The sequence below is a fragment of the Anoplopoma fimbria genome, chromosome 13 (assembly GCF_027596085.1).
Source record: "Anoplopoma fimbria isolate UVic2021 breed Golden Eagle Sablefish chromosome 13, Afim_UVic_2022, whole genome shotgun sequence".
NCBI lineage: Eukaryota > Metazoa > Chordata > Actinopteri > Perciformes > Anoplopomatidae > Anoplopoma > Anoplopoma fimbria.
In genome coordinates this window covers 367,854-380,748 of record NC_072461.1, presented here as the reverse complement: position 1 = coordinate 380,748, position 12,895 = coordinate 367,854, and the positions used below count along the sequence as shown (strand labels likewise).

Sequence of the window (12,895 nt, the reverse complement as noted above, 5' to 3'; positions counted from 1 at the left end):
AAAACTCACAGGTCCAGCTAATGTTGAGCCTCTGAGCTTTGATAGATTAACCATCACTATATCAGACATGGTGCATACAAGAACCGATATTTATGATGAGTAAAGAAGGCAATGACTTGTTAGCAGTCTGAGATTGGCTTTATATTAGACTGGAGTTTATCTGCTAAATAGTGCAAAGACTGTGCTAATTCACTTGTTTTATTCATGTCAAGGATGCCATGACACTAACTTATCGCACTCTTCATTAGAGATTCAAATAAAGATGACCCAGGTTATTACTTTTAACACTACTAGACTTTCCTTGGATAGTAGAGGCCTTGTTAATCTGTTCAATAGTGTCAAATTCATTATACCGGTGGGAAGAAATCAAAAGAAAAGGTTTGAGCTAATTTGATGAAATATATTGTTAATATCAGAATCATATGGAGGGTGATCCATTAGTTGAACAAAAAATAACATTTTTTGTAATATGTGGAGGTGTGTTTTTTAGGGAAAATATCCTTCAATGGCATCATGCTTAAGATAGATTTATAAAAAAAAAAAGTATGTACACCATCATCTCTCAGAACAATAGAAGAGCTAACAAACCGAAAGTGGTTTATTATTATCAGATTGGCTGGCTTCATGTTTGCGTATGTAATAACAGTATAACATTCATGCATTAACAGCTTGCAGTAGCGCTAGTTTGAATTATTTGCTGCACCTGTCATGGCACACTGAGTGTCTTGGTGTTGCACAGAGAGAGCAGCACTATTACCTGCCGGACAGTGAGGCTGCACCTGATCTCTAGTGTTTGATATCAGCTGTAAACACGACGCACAGCCGGTAACGTCGTGTTTACTCTGTGACTACTGAAGTAGTCCATAGTACCAGAAACACGTGACTATAAGACAAACGTATATAACACACACACAGACACAGACACACACACACACACACACACACACACACACACACACACAGACACACACACACACACACACACACACACACAGACACACACACACACACACACACACACACACACACACAGACACACACACACACACACACACACACACACACACAGACACACACACAGACACACACACACACACACACACACACACACACACACACACACACACACACACACACACACACACACACACACACACACACACACACACACACACACACAGACACACACACAGACACACACACACAGACACACAGACACACACACACACACACAGACACACAGACACACACACACACACACACACACACACACACACAGACACACACACACACACACACCACACCCCCTCCCTCCCTCTCTCATTGGCCCGTCCTCTGCTCTGTGCTGCTGTCTGTCTGTGTGTGTTTCTCTCAGCTCGACTGTGACTGAGCAGCTGAGAGGATGTTAAACTCACAGGAACGCAGCAGCAGCATCAGCAGCGTGTTCAGGGGGACGTTCATCCACTCGACCCGGGAAACCGCGCTGCACATCCGAGAAGACGAGCTCCTGGGAGTGGATGCAGATGGAAAGGTGTGTCCGACTCTAAAATATATATATATATATATATTTATATATATATATATAAATATAAATATAAATATAAATATAAATATAAATATAAATATAAATATAATATATATATATATATATATATATATATAAATATAAATATAAATATAATATATATATATCAGATTTAGAAGTATTTGAAAAAAAACTTTACTATTTTTAGTTTTTAAAACATGTAAAGGGCTGATGTGATAAATATCTATATGTCAGGGTCTGCTCCTAAACGTTGCGCAAAGAGGAAAAAGGGGAACAGTTTGGTAGAAACGTCCGTTTTTGACATATCTGTGACATAATGACCTACTTGTCTATTACAGTGCTGTTGCTGAGCAACTTTAACAATTTGGCCCACTTAAGTTTTGAAACACAAAACATACATCAATGACAGTCTGAAGTACTCTCTTCAAATACAAGAGGTGGCATTAAAATTCATAGGATTACCTTAAACCACCTGCGTACACTATGTTGATACGGAAATACAATATGTGGACATTGTGGATATCATACATTGGTTATTAAGGATCAGTAGAGGTAAGAACTGTGCTTCAGCACCATCAAAGGCATGTACACAAGAAAAGGTGCTAATTTCATAATCTAACACAGAATACACATATCTTGTTACAGAAGTTATTGATTGAAATAAACTAAATGGTAAACATTTGGTCCCACATTTGGTAATCATCAACTCTTCGCTGTTATACGTTCTGCCATTAGATCGCTTTCATTGAGAAGGGCGCAGAGCTTGACAGGCTGTCTCAGACCTTTGGATTCAGTCCAACTGAAGTCACTCAACTGGTTCAACAGTAAGTAGAATATGTAAATCAATAACTGACTACATTGAATTTATCAATGGAAAATCAGTTCTTGGCTATGCCATAAAAAAAACAATACTGTATGCTTTAACCATTTCTGTGGCTTGCTGCACTGCAGTGAGTTCATCATGCCAGGACTGGTGGACACCCACATCCATGCAAGCCAGTACAGCTACGCCGGCACAGCATTGGATATGCCCTTACTGCAGTGGCTCAATACCTACACCTTTCCTGTGGAGTCACATTTCAAGGACTTGCAGTTTGCCCGCAAGGTTTACTCTCAAGTAGTGGTGAGTTTTATGGCATTGTGAAATAGTTGGCTATCATATTGGGTACAGTTGCTGTGCATCTATCATAGGCAGCCAAAACTTTTGGTGGCACTCGGCAAGTATAACAGGTTTGATATCTTCAAGTTTCACGCAGCCTCTAGTTTGAGAAGGGTGTGTATAGAAAAGAGACATAACGTTAGAATGTTGTCTTAATCCTGTAATATGATCGGTTTGCCTTACAGAAAAGGACCCTGAGAAATGGAACAACCACTGCTTGTTACTTTGCTACCATACATACAGATGCCTCTCTTCTGTTGGGCCAGATCGCAAGTAAGATGTCCTACACACAATTCCTACACACACACACACACACACACACACACACACACACACACACACACACACACACACACACACACACACACACACACACACACACACACACACAGTTGCATATAAAGATTCTAGGCCAGAATACTGTAAATATTCTAAGAAATAAATATCAAGACCTTAGTTTAGAATAATTAGGTCATAGCACCTGTGGGTGGTTGGGAAGTTGGCACTTCATATGGCACCGCCCCAACGACAAACAATGGAGGCTATTGCTAAAAAGATCAAAAACGAAATACGGAAATACTTGTTGTAAAGTTAGTCCGTCAACACAGCCAGGTTATGATCACAGTCACAGGGTGCATAAAGAAAGAGATGATTAGTCTGCAAGTCTTACCTGTCATATACAAGCTGTTACTTTTATAAGCAGATCAGCAGCTTACAATGTGACAGTGGAACCACATGCTTTGTTCGACTGTGGTAAAGAATACATCAGCTTCAGCCCAGTAATTGCAATTGTTATCTTTAATTATAGTCAAACAGAGAGTGCATCAATCAGCTGATATGTTTTTCTAAAGTCAGAACAGCCCTGGTAGTCCCAACTTGGTTGGAAACCCTTTTTGTTCACCTTTACACCTTGTCCTTATCACTATGGTGTCATGTTGTGCAATAGTGAACACACACACACACACACACACACACACACACACACACACACACACACACACACACACACACACACACACACAGTCACACACACACTCACAAAAGTGTGTTATTATTGTACTGTACTGAATTGACTGGCTTTAGCAGCAACCGTCCTTCTGTGTTATCAGGGTCCTTGAACCCTCACCTTTGTCCTGTTATGAGCAGCTGTTCCATTTTGAACTAAACGTGTTGTTATTCAGCATAAGCAAATGTGTGCATATGCGTGTTTGAGAATTTCCAGCACATATTTGAAATTAATGGAGAATTTCTCCTTTTGCTTGTTGAATTTATAAGTTTATTTATTTTTTGCAAGTGCTATGTAAAATATAAAAAAAATATATATGCTTGCAACAGCCAATGTGATATATATTTTCCCAAAGGAAGAATCTTGTAAGGTCCAAAATTCAATCTGATGTATATATCAGATTGAATTTTGGGCCTTATATATATATATATATATATATATATATATATATATATATATATATATATATATATATATATATATATATATGTGCACTTTTTCTGCATGATTAGACTGGACATGTTTGGTCACAGTAGCACAAAGCTCTCTCACAGTCCCTGAGTGACCTGCTGATTATGTACAGTATCTGTCACACTAGACTTGTTGAAGCAAAAAGCCTTTTACTATACTTAACATGGGTGGGTATCACCTATCACATGCTTCCCTCTCCGGTCTGTACTGGGTGTAATTAATATAAATATCACCAATCAACTGTGTTAATCATAATTAATAAGTGACAATGTCAACAAAAGTATGAATGGTCATTTATAGTAATGTCTCTGCTCACCCAGTGCCAGTGAGCCAGGATGCTGAATCCAGCCCACCTAGATTGAATGCAGTCGTTTTTGACGTTATTAAATAGATATGGGCTTTTTCTGCTATGACATGCGAACATTTTCTACTGTAAAAGAGGTGTATCAGACATCTGCTTAGGTCCCGATAAGAATGAAAGATGTGTAATTTGTTCCAGGTGAAATAAAGTTAACAGGGGAGACAGAGGAATGCAATCGAGCACATTCTATGCACGCACACACAGTCATGAGTCAGTCACCAAAAAAAGGTGAAATCACCTGTGTGAGTTTTACAGTTTTACAGTATGCACAAGGTAGCAGGTTTAGCACATACATGTCAGCTGATTGTGCTGTGTCTAATTCAAATTGAAAAAGACAAAGAATAACTGAATAAAGTGTTTTGAGATCATTTCTGTCAAATGATCATCTCTATATTTTGGTTTACGAAAAATATTTGTATTAATTTGCGTTTAATCCGGCATTTTTTTCGTGATACAAACAACACATCATCATTGTGGATTCAACATGGAGCTGGGCATGTTTCATTAGGACTAGTGTTTCAAGATGAAGTGCACTTGTATGGTAGGTGGGATTAGGGTTTCTGAGTGACAGAGGGATTTGACTCTGACAGATGAAAGCCCTGGAATGCTGTGATATGCTGCAGGTGACAGGTGACATTATGAAGATTGTTGAGCTCAAATCCCAGTTAACTAACTAGTTTTCTGACAAAGTGATATGAAAAACAAAGTACATGCAGCTTCCTTTAAAAAAAAAAAGCAAATACACTGACTTAACGGATTTATGTTTGTTCACGTTCTTGTACGATCATCCATGTTTTTCTTTCAGATGACTTTGGACAGCGTGCCTTTGTGGGCAAGGTGTGTATGGACAGGAACAACTTTGTGAAACATTACAAAGAGACCAATCAGGAGTCTCAAGCTGAAACCTGCAGGTGAGTAGTGACTGTTTAATTCATCAGGAAAGCTTTTAGGCATGTACAGTTGATTTAGGATAAAAATGGTGTTTCAAGCAGTGTCAAACAGGATGTGGCTTACAATCTGTATGCCCTTTCAAAACTTTAGTTATACAAAATTTGTTCAATGTTTGTCGGAGGCAGTTTTCAGTTTTAGTCACTCTGTCACCTCTCAGCCACTCCCACCTCACCTGCCTGTCTCAGCTCAGCCCTTCTCTCCTGTCACTCCACATCTCACCCACCTCATCAGTTCATTCAGTGCACCTGTCTGCCACACCCACCTCATCAGTTCAATCATTCTCACCTACTCACATCTGTATTTAAACCCCAGTCACTCACTCACCCGTTGCCAGATCGTTCTCCGCATTATGCCAGACTTTCCCGTGTTTACCCTTCGATTGATTCCCCGTTACCCACCCTGCCTGATTGGACTTCTCCTCCTTGCCTCTGCCCCGGTAAACGATTTCGCCTTCCGTCTCCGACTACGAGACTCTTGCCTTTCCTCTGCCCCAGTAAAACGCCATAGCCTTCTGTCCCCGAACACGAGATTAGCCTCGGCTTTCTCTGGTTTCTCTGTATTTGTTTCAAATACAATTACACTTTCTATCTTTATATTTTCCCATGTGGATAACTAGGTTCACAGCATTTATTGTTTCAATTAATGTAAGATGTTCTACAACAAAATCAAATCTACTCTAACAGGTTGATTAGTGGACATTGCACCCTTTGTATTAAACTTGTATTCCTTTTTGGAAAGGACAAGGGTTAATTTGGTCCAATGCAACCCACAACACTGTTACTGATGGCTTACTTCATATGGCCCCTCTCACTTTGCAATTATATTGGAACAAAGTAAAAAATGACAAGATCATTGTTTGTTCTTTGAGTGTACCTAAAAAGATTGCCTGGGATTACGTAAATTTGCTCAGATTTAGTTTTTTCATTGTATAACAGTTGTTGGAAAAACTTTTAGGCAAATGTGGCTGCTCCAAATGAGTTACAGTCAATGTTTTGTTCCCTCAAGGTTCATTGCAGAGCTCTTGAACAAAAAGGTAAGATTATTTAATATAATAAACAGAATAACATTAGGATCTAAAAGATTTTGGGGGATTTTTAAACTGCTGTCACTCCCTTGTCTCCTCTGGTGTTTTGTGGTTAGTACCCTCTGGTGAGACCAGTGGTGACTCCCCGCTTCGCTCCATCCTGCACAGGAGCCTTGTTAGGACAGCTGGGAGCAATCGCTAAGAAGAACAACTTGCACATTCAGGTGAGCTCACTGTGGCAACCAAACCAGGCTATGTCCACAGGGGACTGTTGCCATAGAGACGGTTAAGTGTTGTACCTGTGGGAGTTTTGTGCAATGAAATAAATGCACACGCATGCAATTTTCAAAAGGCAAATTGTTAACGGGCAAGAATGAAAAAACTAATATGTCAGAATAATGTTTGGCTTCAGTTGTTCTGTGATTGCGCTGCCACACCTCCGGCTCTATCTGAATGCTGCAGCCTAGAGCAAAGATAACGCAGCGGTTTAATGTCTGACAAATGTTTGTTTATTTCCAGAGTCATATCAGTGAAAACATGGAGGAAATCAAGCTTGTAAAGGAGCTGTTTCCTGATTCAGAGTCATACACAGACGTCTATCTCAAACATAACCTGCTTACTGACAAGGTGAGGACACGGTCACATCTCTGCTTGCACACACGCAGACAGACCTCTTATAGAAAACACAAATGCTGGTGAAAAATGATGATGACGATAATGATTCACAGACAGTGATGGCTCATGGCTGCCACCTCAGTGATGAAGAGTTGGTTGTGTTCAGAGAGACAGGAGCCTCTTTGTCTCACTGTCCCAATTCCAACATTTCGTAAGTCACCGACCAAATGCCATGAAGTCTCGTGAAGATTTGCATGTAACAATAAAATGGCACTTCAGCAATACAGTACAACATAGTGTTGTAACCGCCTGAAAGCAAGGACATGCAACAGATGAAACTTTACCCTCTCTCTATCTATATATTTTCTCAGGTTGTGCAGTGGAATCTTGAATGTTCGCAACGTCATGAAACACAAAGTGAAGTTGGGGCTGGGAACAGGTGGGAGCATGAATTTTGAATTCTAATTAAAGCCAGGCAACTTTTAACATAGTCCTTTACGCTCTCAAGAAGCAGTAAAATTATGTTTGATGATTTGGCTTTGTTTGCCCCGTACGTTCAAGTGTGCACGGGAACTGGAGGACGGTAGTGAAATAGCTGCTAAAAAATTGTTTGATATCTGGTTTAACTGCGTTCTAGTGTTTTTAATCTAACATCTGATGTAGTGGGTGTTTTTAATTTCAAGCCTCAAAGCAGCGTGAATCTGAAAATGTGATGCTTTTTCATATCCACATTTCGTGTTTGTGAATGCTTGTGTCTGGGTGCATGCTTGTATCAATTTCACTCATCCGGTCTGTGTTTGTGGCGTCAGACGTGGCGGGGGCTACTCGTCCTCTATGCTGGACGCTGTGAGGAGAACTCTGGACTCATCCAAAGTCTTGACCATCCAGGACCCTGAACACGTCACACTCACCTTTGAGGAGGTGTTCAGACTGGCCACACTGGGAGGCAGCCAGGGTAAAACACTCGGAGACAGAAGTGGCATTGTTTAAAAGTTACAATTAAAACATGTTTTGTCTCTTTGTTTGTCATATTCTCCACCAACACTTACTGAAGTGCCTTTGCTCCCTCTAAGTCACTCTACAGCAGAAATGCCTGATTCAACACACATGTATCCATGGGAACCAGATATTTTTCTGATGATAACTGATTGCAATTTTACAGGAGGCTAAAGAATACAACAGTTTCTTTTATGATGCGTTTTGTCTGTAGCCTTGTCCCTGGATGACCAGACAGGGAACTTTGAAGTGGGCAAAGACTTTGACGCCCTGAGGGTGAACGTAGCTGCTCCTGGTGGACCGATCGACCTGGTCCAGCCTGAGAAACCAAAGGTTAGTAGTGGGGGCTTGATTTATTTTATTTTTTTTCACAACTTTTACACACAAATGAATAAAGAAGAAAATTTGATTCCAGTGTAACACTAATTTCAACACTTCAATTTTAGATACTTTTGGAGAAGTTCTTGAATTTGGGTGAGTGTCAATTTCAGTTCAACTTGTCCAAACTTCTTTAAACTCTAATGGGCCACTCTCCATTTAATTTATGTTTGTCCACTTTGCTTTCTGTTTGACAGGTGATGATCGCAACATAGTAGAGGTGTTTGTGGCCGGGAGGAAGGTGGTACCATTCACAGAGCCAACAACAGAATAAACGCTTTGGTCACTCGTCTTAAAGCCTAAACCCCCCTGGAAAGTCAGCTTGAAGAGGCCTTGAACAAAATACATGTAAATCTGAGAAATATACAAGATATGCAGCTTAAGAAGGATCAGTGGGAAATGCCCTACTGTTTCATGAACTGCACAATTATCCTTTTATGCCAAGACAAATAAGTAGCAAATTAATTATCACCATTGCCATTTCCCTCTTAGATACAGAGGACAGAAGAGGAAACATGATATTAATGTGGTTCAGTGAGTCATCATTTCACTTGCTTTTTGTAATTTTTTTGTGTACTAAAACATATTCGTGCACCAGCCCTTTGCTTAATAAGAAGTCACTCTTCATGTTCAAGTCCACATTGTTTTAGAGTTTTTGTTATATTTACCTAAATTTCTTACTTAAACTAACTAATGTACAAGTACTGGTGATTATTGTTTGCTAACTACAACATATTTGTCATTGCCCAAAAAGTGTAAACTAAACCATTGTCTGTAAAGTTTATCCCAAAAATCCAAAGTACACGTTTTCCCTCTGATCTGTAGTGCTATTTATCAATCTAGATAGTTTGGGTGTGAGTTGCCTAGTTTTGGATGATTCCATGTAATCGAACTACATGGCACTCGGCTTGTGGTGCTCAAAACAAAGTCTGGGGATTAACTTGAGTAACCTGGTCATGATTTGTGGAAAGAGACATTGCGGTTGAGTTTCTCAAAAGTATTTTTTGGTGCTTTGAGCACCACAAGCCAAGTGCCATGTAGTCGCATTGTAATGGGGATAAGGCAGACATCTCGAAAACAAAACAACTCACACCTAAACAATCTAGATCGAGAAAAAAACACTGTAGGTAAGATGAAACAATTTTGTGTTTGATTTTGGAATGAACTGTCCCTCTAAGTGTCGTAACATAGGACTGGTGAAGTAGAGGAGCTCGGTGTAGCTGCAGTGCCCAACCTGCTTGTCTTCAGTGGCTTGGTGAACTTATTTTAATGCTGGTGCTAGAAAATGCGAGAATGATAACTGCTTCAGGTTTTACACTGTACACTCCACTCAGGTGTTTAAAAAAACGACAAAGGCACGCAAGTATTTTCTGTCGTTCTCTTAGTTGCTGTATTACTCATTCAGTTCAGAAACATAAACATTTAGTAGCAGTGATTTTACCTCAGAATCCACATCCAGATTCACCTCATTGCAAAGTGAATTTACACTTAACCTGGTGCCTTATTATGAGAAGCTGATTTATTTTTGATACAGTTGTGTCATCATAGAACAAGATTAGGTTTAAATCAATTCAAAGTTTTACTACTGAGAGTGTTGATTTTAAGCAACACAAAAATGTAATTTACTTAAGTGTTTATATTGCCATTAAAACTATCTGAATGTTGGGAAATGAAGGGAAACTAGCGGACAGCTTGCTGAATATGGGTTTGTCTGGAGAATATATTAAGGACATGTTTACAATTGTTATCACAACATATTACTCTGGACCAAAATGTATTTGTAAAGAAACTATGTGATATGTCGCACCAAGGAAGACTGAAATAAAGAATAGCACCAAGTCTGTTTTGATATTTGTGTGCAGCTATTGATCAGGATCATAACCCAGGATGGAGGTAAAAAGTTTGGATTAACAAATTCCCCAAAGACCCTTCCAGCCCACTAACAGACCAGTCTATAGCTTCTGTAATAGGGTACATGCCAAGTCTCTTATTTGTCGTTTCCTCGCTCCTCGCTCCTCGCTCCTCGCTTGAACTGGAAGTCGTTCTGCGCCGCCATATTGACGGCCGTTCCAAAGCTCTTATTTCGGCATCGAGGAGCGAGGAGGAGGAGGAGGAGGAGGAGCGAGGAGGAGGAGCGAGGATCGAGGAGGAGCGAGGGAGGAGGAGGAGAGGGATCGAGGAGCGAGGAGGGAGGAGCGAGGATCGAGGAGGGAGGAGGAGGGAGGGAGAGGAGGAGGAGGAGCGAGGAGGAGGAGGAGGAGGAGGATCGAGGAGGGAGGATCGAGGAGGAGGAGCGAGGATCGAGGCGAGGGAGGATCGATCCAGGAGGGAGGGATCGAGGAGGGGGAGGGAGGAGGGAGGATCGAGGAGAGGAGGGAGGATCGAGGGAGAGGAGGGAGGAGCGAGGAGGGAGGAGCGAGGATCGAGGAGAGAGGAGCGAGGAGGAGGAGGGAGGAGCGAGGATCGAGGAGGGAGGAGTGAGGAGCGAGGAGGGAGGAGCGAGGAGGGAGGAGGGATCTCCGAGGAGCCATGAGCGAGGATGCACGAGATCCTCCTTCCAGGAAGTGTTGCTCCACCGACACGCCCCCTCATCGTTCATCAGTGATCTGATTGGACGCTGCAGCCGATCTGATGATTACTTTGTGTCATTATTAATATTAGTACAGTGATGATTACTGTGTTTCATTATTAATATTAGTACAGTGATGATTACTGTGTTTCATTATTAATATTAGTACAGTGATGATTACTGTGTTTCATTATTAATATTAGTACAGTGATGATTACTGTGTTTCATTATTAATATTAGTACAGTGATGATTACTGTGTTTCATTATTAATATTAGTACAGTGATGATTACTGTGTTTCATTATTAATATTAGTACAGTGATGATTACTTTGTGTCATTATTAATATTAGTACAGTGATGATTACTGTGTGTTATTATTAATATTAGTACAGTGATGATTACAGTGATGATTACTGTGTGTCATTATTAATATTAGTACAGTGATGATTACTGTGTTTTATTATTAATATTAGTACAGTGATCATGTGTGCAGACATAAAATCAAAAGTCTCTCCAGCTGTTAAAGCAGACTGACAGCTGATCAAGTGAGGGAATCGAGGAGGCAGTTTAAGAGACTTGGGATGAACCCAGAGATGATCTTCGCCATCTGGAGCAGACAGCTGAGAGGGCCAGACAGCAGAAGAGACATGAAGATGGCTGATGTCATCATGTCCCACTGACATCAAGGCCTCTCTCCACTTCAAAGAGACAATTACAACATGTGCGTTGAGTCCTGCTGCAGTCACAGACACTACAGAGAGGTGCAGGTTAAAGCAGGATGTCCACGTTGAGATGATCATGTTTGTATGTGGACACAGAAGTCCACATGTCCAACAATGGGAAGGTAACCCTCAACATACAGGAAGCCATCATTTCTTAATTATTTGCCCCTGGTAACCAAGTCTGTTTTTATTTTATTTTGATTAAAACATCTGTCATCATGCTGACCAGCCCCCCATGTGGATATACTGTACATTTTTTATTTGTATTCTTATTTTTATTTTATTCTATTTTTATTTTTATTTTATTGTATAATATGTGTATTTATTATCTGTTTCTGTGTAGTTGAGCTGCTGCAACACTTGAATTTCCCCCATGTGGATCAATAAAGGAATATAATAATAATAATAAACCAGAGCCATTGAGGTGACTTGACACCCGCAGAGGTAATTGAGAAAATATCAATGTGTCATTTCATTTGTTTCCCATCTTCTATCAACAACAACATAGTCTAAAGATGTCATGGTAAAGGTGCCTGTTGAATTGCTTAATTAAACAAACAGTTTGGAACTGCCTACCGGCCTTGAACGCAGCTCCGTTTCAAAGCAGCCTGCTAATGAGTGAACTTCACCCTCAGTAATGTCTTTCAGGAAGATATCACCCAGCTGACTGTGCACCGCCGCTTCAGCAATCAAACTGTGAAGACGTGGTTGATTCACAGTTGGATGTATGATTGAAACCACGATCATGTTCAAGAACACGCGTTAGGTTGTCAGCAGGCCGTACAGAGAGAAGAGGGAAATCTGCCTTAGAGACCGAACTCAGGCATTAATTAACCCTGTTTTCAGTCCGGAAGTGTTGACATTCTTACTTTACTTTAAGTTCCTTATTATTAATGAATAACATCAGTGGTCTGTCAGGTAAGTGTTAATATAAATGATGTTACACTGTTAACTCTAACTGATATAACTGCTAGTCCTGCTGTGATTTATGGATTTATTATTTATTTACTAGAATAACTAGAATAAGCATATTACATTACATCACATTACATTATTACATTACATCACATCACATTACATTACAGTACATTACATT

At 40.2% G+C, this 12,895-nt stretch overlaps 2 protein-coding genes across 2 annotated transcripts in view; both read left to right on the top strand.

Moving 5' to 3' along the window:
* The first annotated feature begins 1,388 nt into the window (after nucleotides 1-1,388).
* On the top strand, nucleotides 1,389-10,340 carry gda (guanine deaminase). Its single transcript, XM_054611613.1, is given in 15 exon segments — nucleotides 1,389-1,531; nucleotides 2,282-2,370; nucleotides 2,498-2,669; nucleotides 2,891-2,978; nucleotides 5,349-5,454; nucleotides 6,500-6,527; nucleotides 6,635-6,742; nucleotides 7,038-7,145; nucleotides 7,247-7,344; nucleotides 7,505-7,572; nucleotides 7,943-7,945; nucleotides 7,948-8,088; nucleotides 8,344-8,462; nucleotides 8,576-8,603; nucleotides 8,705-10,340. Coding segments are annotated over 15 exon segments (1,362 nt in total). The 5' UTR covers nucleotides 1,389-1,402; the 3' UTR covers nucleotides 8,782-10,340.
* Nucleotides 10,341-12,523: 2,183 nt separating this feature from the next.
* Nucleotides 12,524-12,895, top strand: part of si:ch211-214j8.12 (uncharacterized protein LOC100000539 homolog) — a 4,984-nt gene continuing 4,612 nt past the window's right edge. The window contains exon 1 of the mRNA XM_054611448.1: nucleotides 12,524-12,717. Coding sequence (XP_054467423.1) covers nucleotides 12,693-12,717 — 25 coding nt within the window. The 5' untranslated portion in view covers nucleotides 12,524-12,692. The remainder of the gene's footprint in view (nucleotides 12,718-12,895) is intronic.